The 26,437-nt window shown below is 40.8% G+C and overlaps 4 protein-coding genes across 4 annotated transcripts; all 4 read left to right on the top strand.

Annotated features, from left to right (window-relative positions):
- Positions 1–477: 477 nt before the first annotated feature.
- Positions 478–3,504, top strand: LOC134625589 (perforin-1-like). The gene is made up of 5 exons (XM_063470835.1): positions 478–490; positions 764–1,346; positions 1,442–1,580; positions 1,684–1,898; positions 2,116–3,504. Exons 2-5 carry the CDS (start codon positions 814–816, stop codon positions 2,996–2,998), a joined length of 1,770 nt encoding a protein of 589 aa, XP_063326905.1. The 5' UTR covers positions 478–490; positions 764–813; the 3' UTR covers positions 2,999–3,504.
- A 3,730-nt stretch (positions 3,505–7,234) lies between these two features.
- On the top strand, positions 7,235–9,420 carry LOC134625587 (perforin-1-like). Its single transcript, XM_063470834.2, has 4 exons — positions 7,235–7,767; positions 7,863–8,001; positions 8,110–8,321; positions 8,538–9,420. Exons 1-4 carry the CDS (start codon positions 7,235–7,237, stop codon positions 9,418–9,420), a joined length of 1,767 nt encoding a protein of 588 aa, XP_063326904.1.
- A 5,629-nt stretch (positions 9,421–15,049) lies between these two features.
- LOC134625586 (perforin-1-like) lies at positions 15,050–17,230 on the top strand. The gene is made up of 4 exons (XM_063470833.2): positions 15,050–15,582; positions 15,678–15,816; positions 15,920–16,134; positions 16,348–17,230. The coding sequence occupies exons 1-4, from the start codon at positions 15,050–15,052 to the stop codon at positions 17,228–17,230; spliced, it is 1,770 nt and encodes a 589-aa protein (XP_063326903.1).
- A 1,381-nt stretch (positions 17,231–18,611) lies between these two features.
- On the top strand, positions 18,612–25,862 carry LOC134625585 (perforin-1-like). Its single transcript, XM_063470832.1, has 6 exons — positions 18,612–18,630; positions 23,148–23,699; positions 23,799–23,937; positions 24,036–24,247; positions 24,596–25,493; positions 25,586–25,862. The coding sequence occupies exons 2-5, from the start codon at positions 23,167–23,169 to the stop codon at positions 25,473–25,475; spliced, it is 1,764 nt and encodes a 587-aa protein (XP_063326902.1). The 5' UTR covers positions 18,612–18,630; positions 23,148–23,166; the 3' UTR covers positions 25,476–25,493; positions 25,586–25,862.
- Positions 25,863–26,437: the final 575 nt, after the last annotated feature.

The following is a 26,437-nucleotide window of genomic DNA, read 5'->3' as shown; positions in this document are numbered from 1 at the left end:
ACAATTGTAGAATATCTGGACGATTCACACCGTCCTTTTCCTCTCACTCAGTCATTCTTTGGTCCGGACAGCCTATATGTCGCAAATGATGTGGTGCAGGTTTCACAATGACTAATTTCTGAAAAAAAGAAAATGAGAAAGGAGCTTGACTTTAAAAAAAAAAGAATTTATCTTTTACCCAATCACACTTTTGATTGACCGTGTTATTGTAGGTTTTTTGTAACCTCATGTCCAGTTTGTTCTCAGTTACTGTCAAGCTGATCTTAGTTTGATAAACAAATAAAGACAAAGACATGCTAAAAAACTTTCCATGATCACATGAGAAAAATAACAGGTTCGCCTAGTGTCATTCAGACCGCCTGCATACTTGCTTTTCACACCTCCGCTACCCCACCGTGTTCATCCTTTGTTCTTTGCATATAAAAGATTATATTGTGACACTGCTGCTCGCAGTCTGATGCGTATGTGCAGCGAGAACACACAACAGAAAGTGAGTACTCTTAACTGTAGCGTTGCTTGATCCATTTTTTGGGCTTTTGTTAAGATGTTATCAAAGTGCTAAGAAAATAAATCAAATTCTGGGGCTTATTTTACTAAATAAGATGGCAAAAAATTTAAAATAAATAGAAATCTTTCAGGTTTAGACAAATCAAAACCGTGATTGAGTTTAACCACAAATGATATGTGGTCTTTCAGAACTTACTATATACTACAGAACTGCTTCACATGTCTGTTTATTGACCTGAAAATGTTTCCTTTTCAGCTTTCAGTGACACAGGCTCATTAAATCAATATTTCCAGCTCAGTAGCAACATGTTTCAGGTGAATATCTGGATCTGTGCTGGCCTCCTGCTGTCCCTCCCTCACTGCACGTATCAGTCGTGCACAGAAGGGACACCAAAACAATGCATAGATGCAGAATTTGCTCCGGGAGCCAATTTGGCCGGGGAGGGCTTTGATATCACCAAAATGGAACGTAAAGGAGCCTTTGTGCTCGACATGAATCAGTGGAAACGTAAAGATAAAACATGCATGCTGTGTACCAACCCTTTCCTGGAGAACATAAAGCAAAAGCTACCCCTGACAGTGGTGGACTGGAGGGCAAAGCAGTCCTGCAGTGCCAAAGTTTCCACCAAACTTCACAAATCCAGCGAGTCGCTTCTCGATTCTAGCTTCTCTTCTGTTGAAAACAACTGGAAGGTGAATCTAGATCTTCAAGCGGGGAGTAAAAGTGCGTCACTGATGCTGGCTGGTACCAATTCTCATCTCTCGAGTTACTCCATGGAAAAAACCAAGAATGACAAGTACAGCTTCGCAAGCCACAGCATGTCCTGCGAGTACTACAGGTAAGAATACGAGTACTCTGATGTGCTGTCTCTTTGTTATCAAGATAAAAATGCTGAAATGCAATTCTGATGTTTAATTTTTGTTCTGAAATTAGCTACAGAGTGTCCAGTGCTCCAAAGCTGCACAGAGAATTTCGCAAAGCTTTGAAAAAACTTCCCAAAACCTACAGCGCAGAAACCAAACAACGGTTTTACAAACTCATTGATGACTTTGGGACCCACTACATCACCAAGGTGAACCAGAATAACAGCTACTGAAAGTCAACACAATTTTATCAGTCATTTCTGAGTTATCCAAAATAACACATGCAGATTGTGTTGGAATATTTGATTCCAGGTGAAACTGGGGGGAAGTATCGAGTCTGTCACCAGCATCAGACAGTGCCAGGCCAGCCTTAAAGGGCTCAGTGCCGAGGAGGTGCAGATGTGCCTCGAAGTTGAGGCGTCTGCAAGTATTAAAGCTAAAAAAATAAGTACTGAAACAAAACACTGCAAAAAGGATATACAGCAGACAGACAGTAAGTCTGCCTTCTCCAGCCTCTTCAATGACAGGTATGTAAAACTTTTCTCAAATATTTCTAATTTGTTATCTCTTCTAACCCCAGCGAGGTGTCAGACTTGCTCTTCCATATCTAAAACACAATAATTAACAGCTATATTATGCCTTGTATCTGGTGGCTTTTGAGTTAAACTCCTTAAAGACTGACTCCTCCAGTGCTGTTATGATTTCTTTCTGTCGCAGCTGTTCAAGCAACTCTGTCCTCCACAGGTTCACTGAAATAAAAGGTGGTCATACCACAGAGCCAGACCTTCTCTTCTCTGCTGACAAAAATCCAGAAGCCTACAAGGGATGGCTGAGCACATTACCACAAAACCCAGACATCGTGTCATATTCCCTGGACTCTCTGCATGAGTTACTACCTACCACAACCAAAGTCAGAAAAAACCTGCGCTCTGCCATTAGCCATTACATCCTGGAGAAAGGCCTGTGGAGAAACTGTACTGATCGCTGTAAGGCTGGAATTAGGACCGACTCGAGGGATCCCTGCGTCTGCCAGTGCCACAATGACCCTGCCGTGAACCAAGATTGCTGCCCTGTTCGTAAGGGAATGGCACGGGTCACCATAACAATACAGCGGGCCTCTGGTCTGTGGGGGGACCACACCACCGGTACAGATGGATACGTGAAGGTGTTTTTTAACAAATTAGAAGTCCGACGTTCTCCTGTCATTTATAACAACAACAACCCACACTGGGGCATGGTCGTCGACCTGGGCTCAGAGGATATTTCATCAGCTAAACTGAGATTTGAAGTTTGGGATGAGGACAACAAGTGGGATGATGACCTATTAGGAGCATGCGAGCCACTTCTGACTGCTGGAGTTAAAGTGGATCTCTGTAATATGAACCACGGCCAACTGTTCTACAAAGTGGATGTGCAGTGCGCTCCAAGTCTGAGCGGAAAGTCGTGCACGGACTATAAACCTTCACCTATGAATTCAAGTCTGAAGAAGTTCTATGTGTCCCGTCATGCCCGTCCTATTCCAGAGGCCATCCTGTCAGAGATGGGTGTGTTTGTGGACAAATCAAGTTCATGGAAAAATCAGAGTGTTGCTGCCGAGAGTCCCAAGTATGATGTAATATTAGTGTGATGCAGTGAAAAAAATTGGCTTCGCTAAAACAATAAGGTATCAACAGTTTTATTTTAGTCTTGATGTTAGTTGAAATCTCTTGTAATGACTCTGAAAGGTTGCAGCTGAAAGTAGAAGAAGTTAAATTTACATGTCAAAAAAGCCCATTGGCATAATGCAGAAATGTAGGCACTCTGCACAAGGTCCTACTACCTCTTGAGCTTTATGACGAGGTGCTTCCTTCTTAAAGATTTGCGCATCAGTGTGGCATACAGCAGTTTATTCAGTGAAGTGTGAACAAACATAACTCCCGCACTATGAGCCACATGCATTTCTGATGGCTCAGAATGATGTCATTACTTCACTCTAGGTGGCTTTTAACCCACTTACATCTGGCTTTAACGCCTGGCTAGGGAGGCTAAGTCTGGGTAGCATCTTGCACCAAGGCTAAGGGTGTGTACATATTCATATATAGTTGTTGTGGTAAGCACAATGACTCAGAGTGGTTCCACCTCATTCAAAATGAAGTGCGGTTACATACTTACATATGGTTCACATGTCCTATTATGTATAAATACATATGTATATATATTTTTCATAAATAAATATGGAAAATGTAGTGAAAATTTTGCACTTTGCTTGCTTAGGGTTGGACCCCTTTTTTCCCTTCAGCGCTGTGTTGATAACAAAGATTCAACAAGGTATGGGACGCATTCCTTAGAGTTTTGGTCTATACTGATGAAATACTATGGCACAATTTTGGTGCCGTCCCATTCAAAGTCACCTGCCGTTACATACTTATATATGGCTCACATGTCCCATAATATATAAATATGTGAATTTTTTTTTCATACACACATATAGAAAATTTGTAGCCTGAGTATAGATTTAAAACATGAAAATTTGTTATTGTATGCCACTAGTAACAAGTGTGTTAAATACATAGAAGAAACCTGTTAACCTTCAATAATAATATTACAATAATAGGTTATATATCCCGGTATTTTAGAGAAATCCAGAACAAACTGAATGCAAACAATGTAAATAGTTATTGATGTGTGAAACATTATTCTCTTTGATGAATGATTTCTGATTGATAGTGTTACGTGTCTGCAGGTTGCATGTTTTCTTTCCCTCTTGCTTTGCTCGCCATTTCCCCAGGTACACAGACTGCAGGCTGGTGTCAATTTGGGGATCTCCAGCTCATTAGGGGAATGAGGCTTTGATTGGACAAACCTGGAGTCCACACCATGATAAGGAAACTCACCTGTGGCTGGAGGCTTGTCTCTATTCCTTGCTTGGAATTGTTTGGCACATGTGTAGAGCTTCTCTGGTGCATTTCTTTTGTTAGAAGGTTGTGGTGGGAGTAAAGAGGAGTAGGTAAGTCTGGGGACTCCATACACTTACTCACGTAGAATCTTTACAGTTAGAAACATTAGGTAAGTTGGTTGGTGCCACCCATGTAATTTTTGAGCTTGTTTTGAGTTGAGGGTTAGGACTTTTTTTCCCTCGTTTTTCGAGGGTAAGAGCTCGGCTAAGTTTTGGTTTTGTCTTTTTTGGTGTTTTTTCTGGCACAACCTAACTGTCCCTTTCTCCCCCACATTTTTTGGGTCATTGTTTTTTGTGTGAAAGCTGCCATTAAAACTTGTCTCAACATATAACACTTGTACTGGGTTTCTGGAGTTGCTGTGTTACCCCCTCCTGCCCTCGAGGAGGCGTAACAATAGGTAAACCCACTGATTCTATATGCTTAAGTGCTTTCTGTCTAACATTCACACAAGTTCATGCTTTAATGCATGCATCCAGGAGTAACTTGAGGTTAGTATCTTGCCCAAGGATATTTGGCATGAAGACTGGAGCTGCCAAATGACCTGCTCTATCCCCTCAGCTACAGCCACGCCAGGTGTGAATAAGAGCGTAAATGGTTTCCCCTCTGTTTTGTAGCACTGCAACAAACTGGTAACCTCTCCAGGCTGTACCCTGGCCTTTGCCACATGACAGCTGGGATAGGCATGAGCCTATAATATGGAATAAAAAATAGTATAAATCACCTAAGAAATGTAAAAGTGGTTTCACAGATCAGCAGGTGTACTTGCATACAGTGTCTTATAAACTGTTTCAAGAGTTGCACTCCTGAGTAGTCAGATAACTTTAATATGAGGGCTGAACTGTCATCATCAGGCCAACTATGCTATTATTACTGCACAAAAATAAAGGACGAACTTGGAGTTCTGAGGAGTACTCGAAGGGAGTAGGTGATGTCATGTAAACCTCTCATTAATGAGAACTGTGGAAGATCTGAACAATTTACACCACCCCTTACCTCTCATCCTACTCTTCTGCAGCCATCCTGTGACATGTAGCAACTACAATCCCACCTCTGTGCAGGCCACATGTGATGCAAATCATGCGGTCCAGGTTTCACTATGACTCATTTCTGAAGAAATGCAATGGAAAGAACAACGTGACTAATTTTTTTTTAATTTCCTTATGTTTCCCTCAGTTCCGCTTCTGTCTGAATATCTGTTTAACACTTGACCTTTACACTGATTTTATTCTATTTTCTATTACCTTGTGTCAAATGTATTCACAGTTAATATCAAGCAGATATTAGTTTCATAAAGATTTTGTACATGGGAAACCAGTTGCAAGAAATGAAGCATCATTTCCTCTTACCTGTGGCCAGTGTCCGCAAACACACAAGACAAATAGCATGTTTATTTTGTGGTAATAAACTCTTAAACCAGCCCCCTAGTTTTTTTTTTCCAACAGTATGACCTCATCATTTATCTTCAATCTTTCTTGTTGGTCTTTAAAACGGTATACTAATATTGATGCTCACAGTCTGATGCACTTGTGAAGCAAGAGCACACAAGAAAAGGTGAGTAGTCGTAACTTTAGAGTATGCATTTAGGCTACTGACCAAATTAGTGAGCCTGAAAATCTGGGGTTACTGAAGCTCTGCAGGGACACTTTTCATGCTCTTTAAATTGATCCAACTTTGTTTTAAAAAAAGTAAAAATGGTTTTTATGGTACAAATCTGATGTTAAAAATCTGATTATAATTTGAAACCAAAATATTTTAGCTTCTGGTTCTTTTCTACTTCATTAAAATACCTTCAGTAGATTCTGAGATAATATCTTCATAACCTCAGTACAGATTTTTTTTTAAAAGATTATATTTGTATAATCCTTTTTTTCTAATCTATATTCAGGTTGAAAAATGTATTATTTATACAAAACGAACCAAATCTACTGATTATATTGCACTCATTCTCATCCAGCTTAACTGACTCCCATTCTTTAATGTAGAACCAAGACTGCTGCTCAATGCAAGATTTCGCGATTCACCTTTAAAGCTCTCAGTGAATGGGCATCCCCATATCATCTGGATCTCCTTCTCACATATGTCACTTTATGCTTTTCGCTGAGCTTCAGCTGCTCTAATGAGTCCTCACTTGAAATATGGCACCATTGGATCTTGGACCTTTAGCTGTGCTGCGCTTCGTCTTTGGACTCATGATCACCTTGTAGGGGCTATGAATACAGACGCACAGAAGTTGAAATTTTCAATTGTATTAAAAATAAAAAAGAATGAATATTTAAGCATTTAATTTGACAGATGAAAACCATCATTGACTTTAAGCACAAGTAGGTTGTTTAAAGAAGTTAGAAATAACTGAAGGTACGATATACTACAGAACTGCTTCACTTCTCTGTTTTTCACCTTAAATTGTTTCCTTTTCAGCTTTCAGTGACAGAGGCTTTAAATAAATATTTCCAGCTCAGTAACGACATGTTTCTTGTAAACATCTGGATCTGTGCTGGCCTCCTGCTGTCCCTCCCTCACTGCACGTATCAGTCGTGCACAGAAGGGACACCAAAACAGTGCATAGATGCAGAATTTGCTCCGGGAGGGACAGATATTAACTGTTTTGAGAAGACATCATCTTGTGTGGGCTATAAATGAAGTTAATTAAAATGTAATATTGTGCTAAATAAGATAGCAGAACGTATTCAAAATAAAAAGAAGTAAATATTCAAGTGTTTAATTTCAAAGCTGAAAACCACGATGGACTTCTGAAAACAAGTATGATGTTTTAAGATGTTAGAAACGGCCAAATGGCCCTCAGATCTTGTTTTCTACCATTGTTTAAAACCATTTCACTTGTCTGTTTTTTCACATTAATTTTTTTTTCTTTTTTAGCTTTCAATGACACAGGCTCATTAAATCAATATTTCCAGCTCAGTAACAACATGTTTCTTGTAAACATCTGGATCTGTGCTGGCCTCCTGCTGTCCCTCCCTCACTGCACGTATCAGTCGTGCACAGAAGGGACACCAAAACAGTGCATAGATGCAGAATTTGCTCCGGGAGTCAATTTGGCCGGGGAGGGCTTTGATATCACCAAAATGGAACGTAAAGGAGCCTTTGTGCTCGACATGAATCAGTGGAAACGTAAAGCTAAAACATGCATGCTGTGTACCAACCCTTTCCTGGAGAACAAAAAGCAAAAGCTACCCCTGACAGTGGTGGACTGGAGGGCAAAGCAGTCCTGCAGCGCCAAAGTTTCCACCAAACTTCACAAATCCAGCGAGTCTCTTGTCGGTTCCAGCGTCTCCTCTGTTGAAAACAACTGGAAGGCGAATCTAGATCTTCAAGCGGGGAGTAAAAGTGCGTCACTGATGCTGGCTGGTACCAATTCTCATCTCTCGAGTTACTCCATGGAAAAAACCAAGAATGACAAGTACAGCTTCGCAAGCCACAGCATGTCCTGCGAGTACTACAGGTAAGAATACGAGTACTCTGATGCGCTGTCTCTTTGTTATCAAGATAAAAATGCTGAGGTGCAATTCTGATGTTTAATTTTTGTTCTGAAATTAGCTACAGAGTGTCCAGTGCTCCAAAGCTGCACAGAGAATTTCGCAAAGCTCTGAAAAAACTTCCCAAAACCTACAGCGCAGAAACCAAACAACAGTTTTACAAACTCATTGATGACTTTGGGACCCACTACATCACCAAGGTGAACCAGAATAACAACAGTGCACCTGAAACACAACACAATTTTATCAGTCATTTCTGAGTTATCCAAAATAACACATGCAGATTGTGTTGGAATATTTGATTCCAGGTGAAACTGGGGGGAAGTATCGAGTCTGTCACCAGCATCAGACAGTGCCAGGCCAGCCTTAAAGGGCTCAGTGCCGAGGAGGTGCAGATGTGCCTCGAAGTTGAAGCGTCTGCAAGTATTAAAGCTACAATAAATACTCAAGCAAAACACTGCAAAAAGGATATACAGCAGACAGACAGTAAGTCTGCCTTCTCCAGCCTCTTCAATGACAGGTATGTTAAGTTTTCTTAAGTATTTCTGATTTGTTATCTCTTCTAACCCCAGCGAGGTGTCAGACTTGCTCTTCCATATCTAAAACACAATAATTAACAGCTATATTATGCCTTGTATCTGGTGGCTTTTGAGTTAAACTCCTTAAAGACTGACTCCTCCAGTGCTGTTATGACTTCTTTCTGTCGCAGCTGTTCAAGCAACTCTGTCCTCCACAGGTTCACTGAAATAAAAGGTGGTCATACCACAGAGCCAGACCTTCTCTTCTCTGCTGACAAAAATCCAGAAGCCTACAAGGGATGGCTGAGCACATTACCACAAAACCCAGACATCGTGTCATATTCCCTGGACTCTCTGCATGAGTTACTACCTACCACAACCAAAGTCAAAAACAGCCTGCGCTCTGCCATTAGCCATTACATCCTGGAGAAAGGCCTGTGGAGAAACTGTACTGATCGCTGTAAGGCTGGAATTAGGACCGACTCGAGGGATCCCTGCGTCTGCCAGTGCCACAATGACCCTGCCGTGAACCAAGATTGCTGCCCTGTTCGTAAGGGAATGGCACGGGTCATCATAACAATACAGCGGGCCTCTGGTCTGTGGGGGGACCACACCACCGGTACAGATGGATATGTGAAGGTGATTTTCAACAAAAAGGAAGTCCGGCGTTCTCCTGTCATTTATAACAACAACAACCCACACTGGGGCATGGTCGTCGACCTGGGCTCAGAGGATATTTCATCAGCTAAACTGAGATTTGAAGTTTGGGATGAGGACAACAAGTGGGATGATGACCTATTAGGAGCATGTGAGCCACTTCTGACTGCTGGAGTTAAAGAAGATCTCTGTAATATGAACCACGGCCAACTGTTCTACAAACTGGATGTGCAGTGCGCTCCAAGTCTGAGCGGAAAGTCGTGCACGGACTATAAACCTTCACCTATGAATTCAAGTCTGAAGAAGTTCTATGTGTCCCGTCATGCCCGTCCTATTCCAGAGGCCATCCTGTCAGAGATGGGTGTGTTTGTGGACAAATCAAGTTCATGGAAAAATCAGAGTGTTGCTGCTGAGAGTCCCAAGTATGATGTAATAATAGTGTGATGCGGTGAAAAAAAATTGGCTTCGCTAAGTAGTTAAGTGTTAGGATACCTGGGTTGTTGACCCAGTGTTTTCAGTTAATACAGTTTTGAGTTTTGTTTATTCATTATAGTTGCCTTGTATCTTGTGTTTTTTAGTTTAGTTTGCTTACTCTCTTGAATTTATTCAGTATTCTTAGTTTAGGTTGTCTTGGTAGGTATATGGTCCCGTTGATGTCTTTGTCTTGTCTCTGTGACCTTCCCTCAGCTTTGCCCCCATTAAATCAGTCTTGTCTTCATGTTTGCCTGGTTCTCTACTTTCCCACTCGTGTTTCTATGTGTGTGTCTCTCTGTCCCTTGCCCTCTCCGGTTCTGTCAGTCTGCGTCTCAGTGTGCGTACTTCTTGTTTTACTTTGATAGTCTCCTGTCTGGTGTGCATCATGTTCAGTTTAGCGGCCCCCTGTGTCGTCTGCTAGATTGTTGCCAGCCGTGTTCCCCAGGTGTTTCCTCTTTGCCCTCATTCCCTCTTGTATTTAGTGTCTGTCACGCCTCCCAATCTCCCTTACTCTCAGCTGTGTGTTCTGCCCGGTTGTCTAGTTTCCAATACCTTCCAGTTTAGTTTTGTATTTCTATAGTACAGCAATAAAACTGTTTTTTGAGCTCAGTTTGTCTCCATCAGTCTTCATTTTGGGTCCTCTAATCCTGCCCAGTTCACACAGCACTTGACAATAAGGTAGCAACAAATTTTTATTTTAGTCTTGATGTTAATTGAAACAGTTTGTAATGACTAAATCGATCAGCCGAAAGAAGAAAAAGTTAAATGGGCCTAATGCAGCATGTAGGCTGGGAATGATGCTATTGCTTCACTCTAGGTGGCTTTCAACCCACTTGCATCTGGCTTTAACACTTGACGAGGTGACCTAACCCTGTGTAGCATCTTTCACCAAGGTTAAGGGTGTGTACATATACATAAATAGCTGTTGTGGTAAGCACCAGCACTCAGAGTGGTGCAGTCTCATTCAAAATGAAGTGCGGTTACATACTTACATATGGTTCACATGACCTGTTATGTATAAATGCATATGTACATATATATATTTTTCATACATACATATGGAAAATGTATTGGAAAATTTGCACTTTGCTTGTTTGGGGTTGGACCCCTTTTTTCCTTCAGAACTGTGTTGATAACAAAGATTCAACAAGGTGTTGGACACATTCCTTAGAGTTTTGGTCTATACTGATGAAATACTATGGCACAATTTTTGCAAATTTGTCAAAGGCAGATTAATAATGCAAATTTCCCATTCCATCGCATTCCAAAGGTCTTCTTTTGGATTGAAATATGCTGACTATCGATGCCATTTGAGTTCAATGAACTCATTGTCTTGTTCGAGAAATCTGTTTGAGATGAGTGCCTGGAGTGTGCCAAGAAAATATCCTGATATTACACCATCAGCAGGAGGTTAGCTTGTATGAATTGTAGCCTCAGATTCCTGTTCTTAATTGGCAGATGATCTTCAGAGATCAGAGATTATCTTCTGCATACCTTCATTGCAACAAGTCAGTGTTTAAGTTACTTTTACCTTTCTATCTGTTGAAACCTCTTTTTTGACTTGTGGCATCACCAAGGATTTCAAGGATATTTAAGCACCAACAACCATGCCATCTCCAATGTCACTTCAGTCACCCTTCTGCCCCATTATGCCACATTATGATGCTCAGTTTGCTGATACATAATTCTAGAATAATATAAAATAATGTAGATAATTATCATCAATAGGTTATACAACCTTGTATTTTGGAATGTAGAACAAACTTTGTGAAAAGAAAGGAAAATAGGTATTACTGCGTCAGTAGGAAAGATAACTTTACTTTCTCGAGAACTGTGGAACAATGCTTTATACAACATGCCTCATTCACCCATTCATATAAGCACTTTTTTCCTATACGCTTAAGTGCTTTTGATCTAACAATAACACACATTCATAGTCCGATGGAATTATCGGACGGTAATCTGGGGTTAATGTCTTGCCCAAGGATATTTGACATGCAGACTGGAGCAGCCAGGGACCAGCCTTCTGATAGTTAGGCCTGCTGTTGACTTACTCTACCCCCTGAGTACAGCCACCGAAGGTGTGAATAGTTTTCTGTCTGCAGCAAACTGACAACCTCTCCAGGCCGTATCCTGCCTTTTGACAGCTGGGATAGCCTCCAGCCTACTGTCATCATTGGGCCAACTTTGCTATTATTACTGCACAAAATTAAAGGATATACTTTGAGTTCTCAGGAGCAGGTGACGTCCTGTAAAGCCCTCATGATCGAGAACCGTGGAAGATCTGAACAATTTACACCACCCCTTACCTCTCAACCCACTCTACTGTGACCACCTTGTGGCATGTAGCAACTACAACCCCACCTCTGTGCAGGCCACATGCGATGCTAATCATGTGGTCCAGGTTTCACAATGACTCTTTTCTAACGAAATGCAGAATTGAGAGAAACAATATGACTTATTAATTACAATTCTTTATGTTTCACCCAGTTCCGCTTCTGTCTGAACATCTGTTTAACACTTGACAGTCACACTGATTTTATTCTGTTTTCTATTACCTTGCATCCAACTTATTCTCAGTTAATATCAATCAGATACTGGTTTGATAAAGATTTTGTACATGGGAAAACAGTTGCAAGAAATAAAGCATAATTTTTTCACACCTGTGCCCGTTGTTCACAAGCACAAGAGACAAATAGCAGGTTTAGTTTGTGGTCACAAACTGTTAAACCAGCCCCCTATGTGTTTTTTTTTCCACAACACGACCCCATTAGTTATGTTCAATCTTTCTTGTTTGTCTTTAAAACACAGTACACTGATACTGATGCTCACAGTCTTATGCAGGTGTGAAGCAAGAGTACATAAGAGAAGGTGAGTAGTCTCCACTTTAGAGTATGCATTTAGGCTACTGACCAAATTAGTGAGCCTGAAAATCTGGGGTTACTGAAGCTCTGCAGAAGCACTTTTCATGCTCCTTAATTCAGCTGACTTTATTTGAAAAGCAAAGATAGACGGAAAGATGTTTTTTATGGTACAAATCTGATCTTAAAATATTTTTGGTTTCAAAATATATTTAGATTTTTAACTTTTGGTTCTTTTCTGCTTCATTGAACTACCTTCAGTAGATTAAAAAATAATATATTCTTAACCTGAGTACAGATTTAAAAATTATTTTTTATATTTGTGAGATCCCACTAGTAAGAAATATTTGAAAATATATATCTTTCAGATTTTTCTCTTTCTTATTGTGGGATATGCAAATATGTTGTTGTAAATAAAGACTGTAATAATGAAAAAGTAAGTTCCTCTTATTCCTACTGACATGGTATTAATAGTATTATGATTTATTTTAATCATAATAAATCTAGGTATGAGGGAAAAAATTCCGTTATAGGGAAAAAACATTCGACATATCATCGGAACACTGAAGCTGGTTTCTTAGTGTAAAATTCCTGGTCTAGAGTTGAGAATAGTAATTATTTATTCGTTCTACAAATATATGTGAAGCATGGTGTTATAATGGTTAGCACCACTGCAACAAGACTCTGGGTTCGAATCCATTGACTGGATGGGGACTTTCTCGTTGGAATTTCTGTGTTTTCCCCACCTGTGCGGGTGCTCTGGCATCCTCCCACAGTCCGAACCCATGCATGTATTAGGTTAACTGGTCGTTCAAAATTGGCCGTGGGTACGAATGTGAGTATGAATGGTTTTCTGTCCGTGCGTTAGCCCTTCAACAAACTGGCAACCTGTCCAGAGTGCTGACTGGATGCCCTTCCAACTGCCTTGATCAAAGACTATCTTCCTACACTATAACCGATCATAACTACAAAAATTGAACCTCAACAACTATCGACCCATTTCCAACCTCCCATTTATCTTTAACGTTCTGAAACATACAGTAGCATCAGTAGTAAACCTTTATGAGTCATTTCAGTCTGGTTTCCATTCTCGACACAGTACTGAACCAGCTCCTGTTAAAATCACCAGTGACCTCCAGCTCACATTCAATGCTGGCTTTCTCACCATCTTCATCGTTCTTGACCTCAGTGCTGGTTTTGACAAGCAGCACTGAAGCTCTTTTGTTAGAACATCTGAAAATAAGTACACAGCACTTTAAGTGGTTTACATCCTACCTGTCTGACACAAAACCGACAGAAAAATGTATACCAAAATGATGTCTTCCATCATTTTGGTATACATTTTTATGCAGACGACACACAAATGTACTATTCTACAAAACCAAGAACTTCCCCCTCCTGTCTTCAACTCCTTCCTACATGCCATCACCAGTTGGGTCACAGTCAATCAGCTAAAATTCCACTGGCAATAAAAGTGAAGTTATATAGTTCTATAGTGTTCTATAGATGGATGTCAGGTACAAAATTCACATAGTGTCAGAAGTCTTTGAGTCATTTTGCAGAATACTCTCTATCAGTGAGATCTCTCCATCTTTGTAACTTTTCAAGACTTCATCCTTTTCCTTTCTAGTTCATGCTCTGATCACCTGGTCTTTGGAATACTGGAATGCCATTCTCTCTGGCCTCCCGAAATAACTCCACAGTTTGCTCCAAATGGTACAGAACTCTGTAGCAAGCGTCATCACTCAAACCAAGACTACAGACAATATTACTCCCATTCTCATCCAGCTTCCACTCAACGTGGCACCAAGACTGTTGCCCAGTGTGACTTGAAACCTCTCACTGACTTGGCACCCCCATGTCTTTTAAACCTCCTTCACCCTTACACCCCTTCCTGTGCCTTTTGCTCAGCTTCATCTGCTCTCCAGACGCCTCACTTCAAACTTAACACTGTCAGCGCCCAAGCCTTAAGCTGTGCTGCACCTCGTCATTGGAACTCATTATAATTACACCTTCATCAGCTAGACTCTTTAACTCAGTTCATATAACGGCCCAAAACCCATCTGTCTCCATTCTGAGGAGCTGGTGTTAGTTTTAAAGCTGTTAACTGTTAAAAGAGTTGCAACAAATACAATGTTTTCTTCTCACCTTTGATCGGTGTCCACAACCACATGAGAAAAATAACAGGTTCATTTTGTGGCAACTGTTAGACCAGCCTAAACCCCCCTACTTGTATTTGTTTTTTCTCACGAAGTAACACCATCAGGTATGTTCAGCCTTTTGTCTTTGTCTTTATAAGGCGACATTCTGGCACTGATGCTCTCAGTCTGATGCTGGCGTGCAGCGAAAACACATGAGACAAGGTGAGTAGCCTCAACTGAAGAGCTGACTGGTTTGAGTCATAAAGTTAACTGTTTTGAGAAGACATCATCTTGTGTGGGCTATAAATGAAGTTAATTAAAATGTAATATTGTGCTAAATAAGATAGCAGAACATATTCAAAATAAAAAGAAGTAAATATTCAAGTGTTTAATTTCAAAGCTGAAAACCACGATGGACTTCTGAAAACAAGTATGATGTTTTAAGATGTTAGAAACGGCCAAATGGCCCTCAGATCTTGTTTTCTACCATTGTTTAAAACCATTTCACTTGTCTGTTTTTTCACATTAATTTTTTTTTCTTTTTTAGCTTTCAATGACACAGGCTCATTAAATCAATATTTCCAGCTCAGTAACAACATGTTTCTTGTAAACATCTGGATCTGTGCTGGCCTCCTGCTGTCCCTCCCTCACTGCACGTATCAGTCGTGCACAGAAGGGACACCAAAACAATGCATAGATGCAGAATTTGCTCCGGGAGCCAATTTGGCCGGGGAGGGCTTTGATATCACCAAAATGGAACGTAAAGGAGCCTTTGTGCTCGACATGAATCAGTGGAAACGTAAAGATAAAACATGCATGCTGTGTACCAACCCTTTCCTGGAGAACAAAAAGCAAAAGCTACCCCTGACAGTGGTGGACTGGAGGGCAAAGCAGTCCTGCAGTGCCAAAGTTTCCACCAAACTTCACAAATCCAGCGAGTCTCTTGTCGGTTCCAGCGTCTCCTCTGTTGAAAACAACTGGAAGGCGAATCTAGATCTTCAAGCGGGGAGTAAAAGTGCGTCACTGATGCTGGCTGGTACCAATTCTCATCTCTCGAGTTACTCCATGGAAAAAACCAAGAATGACAAGTACAGCTTCGCAAGCCACAGCATGTCCTGCGAGTACTACAGGTAAGAATACGAGTACTCTGATGCGCTGTCTCTTTGTTATCAAGATAAAAATGCTGAAATGCAATTCTGATGTTTAATTTTTGTTCTGAAATCAGCTACAGAGTGTCCAGTGCTCCAAAGCTGCACAGAGAATTTCGCAAAGCTCTGAAAAAACTTCCCAAAACCTACAGCGCAGAAACCAAACAACAGTTTTACAAACTCATTGATGACTTTGGGACCCACTACATCACCAAGGTGAACCAGAATAACAGCTACTGAAAGTCAACACAATTTTGTCTGTCATTTCTGAGTTATCCAAAATAACACATGCAGATTGTGTTGGAATATTTGATTCCAGGTGAAACTGGGGGGAAGTATCGAGTCTGTCACCAGCATCAGACAGTGCCAGGCCAGCCTTAAAGGGCTCAGTGCCGAGGAGGTGCAGATGTGCCTCGAAGCTGAAGCGTCTGCAAGTATCAAAGATAACAAAATAAGTACTGAAACAAAACACTGCAAAAAGGATATACAGCAGACAGACAGTAAGTCTGCCTTCTCCAGCCTCTTCAATGACAGGTATGTTAAGTTTTCTTAAGTATTTCTGATTTGTTATCTCTTCTAACCCCAGCGAGGTGTCAGACTTGCTCTTCCATATCTAAAACACAATAATTAACAGCTATATTATGCCTTGTATCTGGTGGCTTTTGAGTTAAACTCCTTAAAGACTGACTCCTCCAGTGTTGTTATTTCTTTCTGTAGCAGCTGTTCAAGCAACTCTGTCCTCCACAGGTTCACTGAAATAAAAGGTGGTCATACCACAGAGCCAGACCTTCTCTTCTCTGCTGACAAAAATCCAGAAGCCTACAAGGGATGGCTGAGCACATTACCACAAAACCCAGACATCGTGTCATATTCCCTGGACTCTCTGCATGAGTTACTACCTACCACAACCAAAGTCAAAAACAACCTGCGCTCTGCCATTAGCCATTACATCCTGGAGAAAGGCCTGTGGAGAAACTGTACTGATCGCTGTAAGGCTGGAATTAGAACCAACTCACAGGATCCCTGCGTCTGCCAGTGCCACAATGACCCTGCCGTGAACCAAGATTGCTGCCCAGCTCGTAAGGGAATGGCACGGGTCATCATAACAATACAGCGGGCTTCTGGTCTGTGGGGGGACTACTTCACCGCTACAGATGGATACGTGAAGGTGATTTTCAACAAAAAGGAAGTCCGGCGTTCTCCTGTCATTTATAACAACAACAACCCACACTGGGGCATGGTCGTCGACCTGGGCTCAGAGGATATTTCATCAGCTAAACTGAGATTTGAAGTTTGGGATGAGGACAACAAGTGGGATGATGACCTATTAGGAGCATGTGAGCCACTTCTGACTGCTGGAGTTAAAGCTGATGTCTGTAATATGAACCACGGCCAACTGTTCTACAAACTGGATGTGCAGTGCGCTCCAAGTCTGAGCGGAAAGTCGTGCACGGACTATAAACCTTCACCTATGAATTCAAGTCTGAAGAAGTTCTATGTGTCCCGTCATGCTCGTCCTATTCCAGAGGCCATCCTGTCAGAGATGGGTGTGTTTGTGGACAAATCAAGTTCATGGAAAAATCAGAGCATTACTACAGAGAGTCCCAAGTATGATGTAATAATAGTGTGATGTGATGAAGACTATAAGGTATCAGCAAATTTCTATTGATGTTAGTTTAAACCACATGTCACGATACTGATGACAATAATAATTAAAAAACTATAGATTCTTGGCCCTTAATGTGACTCTATTGAAGCTTTAGAAAGAAAGAAAAATTAATCGTGAACAATGTATCCCATATTAAATATCTACTGATAATCCATCCATTCATCCATGGCTGCTGGAGCCTATCCCAGCTGGTTTAGAGTAAGATGCACGCTACACGCTGGACAGCTCGCCAGTCTGTTGCAGGGCTAACACACAGAGACAGACAACCATTTGCATTCACATTCATGCCTATGTGCAATTTAGAATCACCAGTTGGCATAACCCCACCAACTGATCTATGAAACTATCAACTGATAATAAAAGAAAACAAATACATCTGTGAAGAAAGAACTGGCTGAACAAAGGATCAGAAAACATCTTTTTTATCTTTAGTTTTCAGTGAATATGTCTGTGACAACATCTTTAGCAGTTCAAAGTAAAGGTTATACTTCTGCCCACTGGTAATAAAGCATGAGCTATCTCATTATGATCACTGCAGCTGATCATATTAAAGCTGAAATCCAAGCTTAATTAAAAATCATATATATGCATTATTTTAGCAAGTGTTCATTTTTATTTCTTATGTAGAGGCACTTATAACACGCGCTAGCCTGTTTTATTCATTTTAGTTGCTTTGTCGGCCATTTATATAGCGTGACTCCCATTCCTTAAGGTAGTGAGAGAAGGATTCACATTTAGATATTTTTCATGCAGTGCTGTTGAATTTCATAGGTTTCCTTTGTTTAATAGTTGTTCTTTTTTATATTTGTGCAACTTAGATTTACTTTTCTTTTTTTAATTACTGCAAAATAAAATGTCATTTCAAAATACTCTTATGCTGATATGTATGAGGCCTCATTTTCTCTTTCTACAGATTATGTGCGTTTCTTTGTCAGTATTTGCTTCTTAAACTGTTTCCTATAATAAGCGTTTGTGAGACCACGCCACTTGTACAAAGTGAAGAAACCTTGGTTCTCAGGAACCCACCACTCCCTCCCACCACTTCAGAGAAATGATAGGTTTGTGGTCTCTGGTTCCTCACTGACTGGAAAGCCAGTTGAGCTTTTATGTTGTCACTACTTGTGCAAGTGTGTCTGTAGACCATCGTTTCCTCCCCCTTGTACTCGGTAAGCTGAAGACCGATAGAGCTATTAAAGCACTGTTTGTTTCCTCTCTGTTCTTTTAAAGACCACTGTCACTTCATACCCCACCCCCTCACCCCACCCCCATGCCCTGCTTTTGTGACTCTTATACATTAAGCACTGGTATTCCTGCTAACTGCTGTCAGTTTCACAGTTGCACTGTGAACCATCAAGCTGAAGGTGAGTCTTTCCTGATGTGCTTACATCGATATAATCTTTTTCTTCACTGAATGTATGCAGCAATATGTGTATTTGTGTGTGTGGTGGGGGGCTCATATCATTCTGTGTTCTGCAGCAGAGGTAATCGTGTGGTAGAGTTTAGTCATATTGCATCTTTGAAAGCAATGCATTTAAATGTTCAGCGAGTTGTTGTGTGTAACTCAAGTCCATTGCAACACGGAGCTCGTTTAAGCGCAACAAATGCTAAACCAGAGTCGTCATAGAAGGTTTGGAGACTCAAAAGCTCTTTAATGAGACAAAAAAATACAATAATTCTGGTTTTTAAAAAATCCAGTGCAGTAAAAAAAAGTGATCAAAGGGTAAGGAGGATGCCACAAGGTGGGAGAGCCACAACAGATAACGTCTGATCACATGTGCAGTCTGACTGTGCAAAAGTCTTGGCCGACCCCTCTTTATATTTTGCTGTGAAAATAATAAGTAGATGAAACTGAAGCACGTGCAGACATACATGGAAATGCAGTACTTAAGACAAAAACAGATGTTGCAATAAAAAAATATTCCTTAGGAACTGGTGAGGCACAAGGACTGATTGAAAACCACTGTGAAAGCAACAAGTGTCCAAAGAAAACCTTTGAAAGACCTTCAGAAAGCCTGAAGAACTGTATATTTAGCTCCTTGTAAGTAAGTAAGTAACATTTTATTTGTATAGCACCTTTCAAGATAAAAATCACAAAGTGCTTCACAGAAAAGCTGAAACATAAAAGTAAAAATCAACCAAAAGCAAGTTTAAAAAGATGAGTTTTAAGCTGTTTTTTAAATGAAACCACTGAGTCCACAGATCTCAGGCTCAAAGGAAGGGAGTTCCAGAGTCTGGGGGCCTCAGTTACAAATGTTCTCTCGCCTTTCGTTTTCAGCCTCGTATGTTGGACAGCCAGCAAGCCCTGATCACTTGACCTCGGGGACCTGCTGGGGATGTACGGATGTAAAAGATCTCTGATATAGGTTGGTGCGGGTCCATGCAGAGCCCTGAATGTCAAAGTCAGTTTTATGGGGAGCCAGTGCAACTGGATCAGCAGAAGTGTAACGTGAGAGTATTTAGAAGACTTGGTCAGAAGCTTTGCGGCAGCGTTCTGAACAACCTGCAGATGATCCACAGAGGGTTTACATAAACACGTGAACAAAGAATTACAATAATCCAAACGAGATGAGACAAATGCATGGATGACCATCTCTAGTTCTGAGCGTGATTCAATGGGACTCAGCTTAGCAATATTTTTTAAATGATAAAAACAGGAGCGAACCAACAAATTAGCATGAGTGTCCAAAGTCAGAGCTGAGTCACCAAGGTTCAAGCTTAGGTTTTTTTTAAACAGTGGGTGAATAACAGCATTCTTACAATAACCAGGGACCTCACCAGAAACCAATGAGGTATTGATAATTGTAAGCACAGAGGGACCGACAGACTGAAAGACATTTTTAAACAAAGATCCAAGTAAAATATCAAGAGAGCAGGAGGATGCTTTCATCGAATTAACTAATTTTACCAGCTCAGGTAAGGACACGTGTAAGAATCTTTCTAAAATAACAGGCCTAGGTGGAGTTGGGGCAGACAAGACAGACACAGAAGGAGAGATATTGTTCCTGACATTATGTACTTTTTTAACAAAGAAAGAAAGAAAATTTTCACAATATTCATTCGAGGTAATTCGAAGTAATTGAAACAGCAGGTGGAGCAGGAGCAACAATATCACTAATGGTGTCAAAAAGTACCTTGGGGTTACCTCTGCTTGTTGATACTAGGTCTGACAAATAGGCAGCCCGCGCATCACGAACTGAAGTGTTAAATCCAACTAAAAGGTCCTTTAAGTGAAAGAGAGTGGAGTGTTTTCCTCAACTTTGCAGCAGGAACGCTTTAAACAGCGAATGCTGTCATTTATCCAGGGGGACGGCTTTGAAACAGGAGCTAATCTGGTTTTCACAGGACGAACATTGTCTAAAATAGAGAGACAAGGGTTCTTAAAAAGATTTGTTAGTAAATCCACATCGTTATAAGGAGGTAAAACTAACTTAAAAGCATCAGAAATTTAACAGCAGTAGAGGAATTTGTGATGCGAGAGCTAACCACACGACGAACAGGAGAGGGACAGAAAATATATAGAAATGAGGGGAAGCTCAAGACTTTTACACAGTTCTCTATATTTTTGTTTTTCATTCTCAGTTAGCTAAAGAAAACCTTCAGTGCTCTGAAATTTAACATCTTTGGAGCCAAAGTCAGATCTGTATCCTTAGTTTTCTCTTAAAAGATCAAAAGTTTTATATTACCCCCCAAAATAGCAACCCCAAAAAAACATCATAGGTAACCTTGTTATAAACATACCAGTCTTATTTATACTATTTAGTACTTTCTAAAATTAAATGCAAGTCGAAGTGTACTGAAATAAAACAATTGGTCCTTACTTAAATAGAGCTTTGAGGTACACCACAAAAAAGAAGTCTCAAAGCAAGATGATATATAATCAGTCAGAAGTGAAACTGATCCACTTTGATGATAAGATTTTAAACCACAGGGCTCTGCAGACTACTAAAGCACCAGTAACATCCAGCAACATTAAAATAATGCTATCTTGTCTGAAGCCACCAAATATGCTTTATGTAGGAGAGAAACCTGACTGGAACTTTTCCAAAAGGCTGTTGTAGTCTTCAGATGTCCTAAGCTGTAAAGCAAAATCAGCTTGGAAATACTTTAAAAAGGCCTTAGAGAAGTGACTGAGTGCACAATTACACATCTGAAGAGGGCTCACGCATTATTATAGATGATAGATGTTTATCTTGACTGAAATATTGGGGATTTAACAGTGTACAAAGAGGAGGCTGTCTCCGATTCAGGATTTTTAGAGAGACTGAAAGCTTGGATTGATTTGGAGAGTTTCAGTCAAGGTTTGCCCAACTGCTGATGTGACTCAGTGAGCGTAAAGAATAAATACTGCCTAGAGAGTGAGGAGGTTTGCAGTCTCAGAGTTCTTCTGGTTTAAAAATGAAAAACTTGATATCTTGTCAGTGTAACTGTTCTTTTCTCTGCACTTGTATTTTAAGTTTAGTTAATTTTTCAAAAACAGAAGATGTAAGACAAATTTTTCATGGTCTGTCTTGAAAAATGTTTCTGGAATTTATCATGAATTTGTATGCGCTGTTTTCAGTGTTGGGGAGTAACGGAATACATGTACCGCCGTTACGTATTTAAAATACAAAATATGAGTAACTGTATTCCGTTACAGTTACCGTTTAAAAAGGTGGTATTTAGAATACAGTTACTTTGTTGAAACAAATGGATTACACGGCGGTACTTTCCTGTTTCATATTGTGGCGGGTCAGGACTGTTTGGGTTTTGTTTGACAGCTATGTTCCGTTGGTCCAGGCGGCAGCGTTACGGTTGCCATGGTTACAGGGTGACACTCTCTCTCTGCGTCTCTCTCCCTTTTTGTTGTTGTTGTTGTGCTAAGCTCTAAAGCAGGGGTGTCAAACTCAAATACACAGTGGGCCAAAATTCAAAACTGGAACAAAGTCGTGGGCTAACATTAATATTTATTGAAAAAAAATCTTCCTCCAGATATAAGAATGAATCTTTTCTTATGGACTCAAACAAGTTTTGCTGAAAAACTGAATATGGAACAAGCAAAGCTTAATACTAAACAATATATATATAAGCTGTATAACACCAGTAGGCCAGCTCTAATAGTAATTTTGTATGGCTCCGCGGGCCAAATGTAATTAAGCTGCGGGCCAAATTTGGCCCGCGGGCCAGAGTTTGACACCTATGCTCTAAAGGCTCTAAAGAATGTAGCCTCATGGGCAGTGTAGTCCGTGCTGCAGGGAGAATGGACTGCCATGTGTCTGTGAGCGCGAGGAGGGAGAAAAAGGAGAGTGGAAAAGTACGAGTTTTCATCGAGCAGAAACGGGAGCTGGAAGCATGTAAATATAATAATAACCACTGCAGCCAAGAAGAGTGCCTGACGGGCCCAGTTGTAAGTAAGCTATTAAGACTCAACTGTACACTGTGTTCGTGTTTTCCTACGAAACAATAAGTTCCGTTGGAGCAGCCTTTCAAGCCTCTCTCTGTCTCTCGCTAGCAAAGTTGACCCAGACAACAAACTAAAGCTAGTTTTCAGCTACGAGCCCGACACGGAACCCGTATTAGCCAGAGGTCCCTTTACTACGGTTCGGAGCCGCGGACCTTCAGTAACAGTAATAAATCACAGCAATAGTACATTCACGTAGTTGTAAAAAGCATGATAATATATTAAGTAATCCAAAGTATTCAGAATACAGTAACGTAACGGAATACGTTACAGAATACATTTTGGGGCATGTATTCTGTAATCTGTAATGGAATACATTTTAAAAGTAACCTTCCCAACACTGGCTGCTTTATTGCAGTTACATTGTTAGTGTTCATTTTCTTTAAGCGAAAATTTGATATGTCTATTTAACTGAAAACCTTCATTTGTTTGTTTTTTTAGCATCCACATCAGCAGCAACATGTTTCAGGTGAACATCTGGATCTGTGCTGGCCTCCTGCTGTCCCTCCCTCACTGTACGTTTCAGTCGTGCACAGAAGGGACACCGAAACAGTGCGCCGATGCAGAATTTGCTCCGGGCATCAATTTGGCCGGGGAAGGCTTCGACATCACCAAAATGGAACGTAAAGGGGCCTTCGTGCTCAACATGAATGTGTGGAAACGCAAAGATAAAACATGCATGCTGTGTACCAACCCTTATCTTGAGAACATAAAGCAAAAGCTACCCCTGACAGTGGTGGACTGGAGGGCAAAGCAGTCCTGCAGCGCAAAAGTTTCCACTAAACTTCACAAATCCAGCGAGTCGCTTGTCAGTTCCAGCGTTTCCTCCGTTGAAAACAACTGGAAGACCGATCTAGAAGTTGAAGTAAATGACAAAAGTGGCTCTGTTATGCTGGCTGGTACCAATTCTAAACTGGCAGAGTACTCCATGGAGAAAACAAAGAGCGACAAATTCAGCTTCACTAGCCAGAGCGTGTCGTGTGAGTACTACAGGTAAGGAACTCCACCCTTTATGAAATAAATGCGATAGTGTCACACGCTTGTTTTATACTCCTTCTCTCTTTTCTTGTCTTTCATCTCTCTGTGAACAAGCTACCGAGTGTCAAATACTCCAAAGCTGCACACAGAATTTCGGAAAGCAGTGAAAGATCTTCCCAAATATTACGCCCCAGAATTCAAACAACGATTTTACAAACTGATTGACAACTTTGGTACCCATTACATCACAAAGGTATAGGAAAATATGTAACCACAGTATTTAATCAATAAAAGTTGGCATTGTTAAAGGAAGTAAACTTTTGCTTAAATGTCTTTCATGTATCATCCCAGGTAAAGCTCGGAGGAAGTATTGACTCCGTGACCAGCATCAAGCAGTGTCAGGCCAGCCTGCAGGGACTCAGCTTGGAGGAGGTGGAGCTGTGTCTGGAAGCTGAGGCGTCTGCGAGCATTAAAGCCACAATAAAAGCCGAAACAAAACACTGCCAGAAAGATTCAGACAAGTTGGAAAATAAGAACTCTTTCTCCGACCTCTTCAACGACAGGTACAGAACATTTTATTACACACTGATCAGCAACAACATCAAAACTTCCTGTCCAGTATTCCCCCATCGATGACTGATTGGATTGAGATAAGTAATGGGAAAGGCGGGAGCGTGAGTGAACACCTCCAGTGGTTTGTTTAGTCATTCCTGAGGTTATGTGACGTTGCATTGTCCTGCTTGGCCAGGCTACTTTCAGTCACGTGTATGTCTATTTTAAACTACATGATTTCACTTTACCTAAAATATATTATCTGTTTTCACCCTTTAACAACTCACGCTAATATTTTCAGCTAATATTTTCAGCTAATATTTTGGCACATCTGTTTGAAATAGTCCCCTCTTTTGCAGGTTTACAGATATAAAAGGTGGGCATACCACAGAGACAGACCTTCTCTTCTCCGCGGACAAAAATCCAGCTGCCTACAAGGAATGGCTGGAAACCCTACCAAAAAATCCAGATATCATTTCATACTCCTTAAATTCCCTTCATGAGTTGCTTCCTACCACAGCCAAAGCCCGGAAAAACCTGCGCTCTGCCATTAGCCATTACATCCTGGAGAAAGGCCTGTGGAGAAACTGCAGCGCTCGCTGTCAGGCTGGGATTAAGAGTGACTCGAGGGATTCCTGCGTCTGCCAGTGCCACAATGACCCCGCCGTGAACCAAGACTGCTGCCCAGCTCGTAAAGGCATGGCACGGGTCATCATAACAGTACAGCGGGCCACTGATCTGTGGGGGGACCACACCACAGCTACGGATGGCTATGTGAAGGTGCACTTTGCTGGAACAGTGGCTCAGCGTACTCCTGTCATTTATAACAACAACAACCCACACTGGGCCGCGGTCATCGACCTGGGCACGCAGGATGTCTCATCAATTACCAAATTCAGATTTGAAGTCTGGGATGAGGACAGCAAGTGGGACGATGACCTGTTGGGAGAATGTGAGCCACTTCTGACTTCTGGAGTTACAACCGATCTCTGTCCTCTGCAGCACGGCCAGTTGTTCTACAAAGTGGAAGTGCAATGTGCTCCGAGTCTGACTGGAAAGTCATGCACGGAATATAAACCCACTCCTATTAATCCAAGTCTGAAAAAGCTGTATGTGTCCCGCAACGCTCATCCTATTCCACCGGCCATCCTGTCAAAAATGGGCGTGTTTGTGGACAAATCAAGCTCATGGAAAAACCAGAGTTTTGCTCGCAAGAGCTTCAAGTATGGCATAAAATAACACGCACTTACGAATTTGGTGAGACTTAAAAGGGAAGATTATTTCTACCTGGGCCAAAGGGGGTGATGTATTGATTTGTTTGGTTATTTATTTGTTTGTCTGTTTTTCAGGACCGAAAACAGATCTCAGGATTCACTTGAAAACCTAACCAGAAGAGACTCGGCTTCGACGTGAAAGATTCGTTCTTTGCTTTCATCTTGCAATTTCTAGACTATACCTTATCCGTCACTAATATTTCTCCATATAGGATCATTTGTGCAATGTTTTAATGTTCTAGATGTTAGAAAACTGGATTAATATATTCAAATATATTTAATAAATATTTTGATGTTTATGGATGTATGCATTTGTATTCCCTAAAGCCAGTTAGATATGAAGACATTATGTAGCCATGTCTGTTGTAGATCATATAAATGTTTCTGCTTATCCGGCTCAACCTTAATTTATAATGTTATTATCCCTCATTAATTATGATTTTACCTACATCATTAGCAAAATGAATTTTACTGCATTCATTTTGCAGCAGTTTATGTGTCAGTTCAAGTATTTGCACAATGTTCCAATATATCATATGTGTTTTATTCTCACTATAAATGGAGCTTTATTATGCACAATAAATATATAATATCTGAACACTTTGTTCTTGTCGATATTTCACCCTGCTTTTGGTGGTAGTGTTTACTTTATCTTTGGCAATGTCACCTAACACGAAAAGGGAAGTGGTAAAACTTCCTGTGTGCGGATGAGGTTTCATTGTGTCTATTAAAGAGCACACTATCGCACGCAAAATGTTTTGACTCAGAAGCTTCTATATAGCGTCACTGGGTGATATAATTTATTGGATTAAAACAGAACAAATCATTATTCCAAAACAAAGGGACATATTTCTTGCATTTCACATCCATTTGTGTTTATCAATCACCACCAAGCCTTTTTAGCACTGCCAGGAACAAACCCGTGGG

Source organism: Pelmatolapia mariae, linkage group LG4 (assembly GCF_036321145.2).
Source record: "Pelmatolapia mariae isolate MD_Pm_ZW linkage group LG4, Pm_UMD_F_2, whole genome shotgun sequence".
NCBI classification, from domain to species: domain Eukaryota; kingdom Metazoa; phylum Chordata; class Actinopteri; order Cichliformes; family Cichlidae; genus Pelmatolapia; species Pelmatolapia mariae.
The sequence above is the reverse complement of the archived record's forward strand: the minus strand, read 5'-3'. Positions and strand labels throughout refer to the sequence as shown.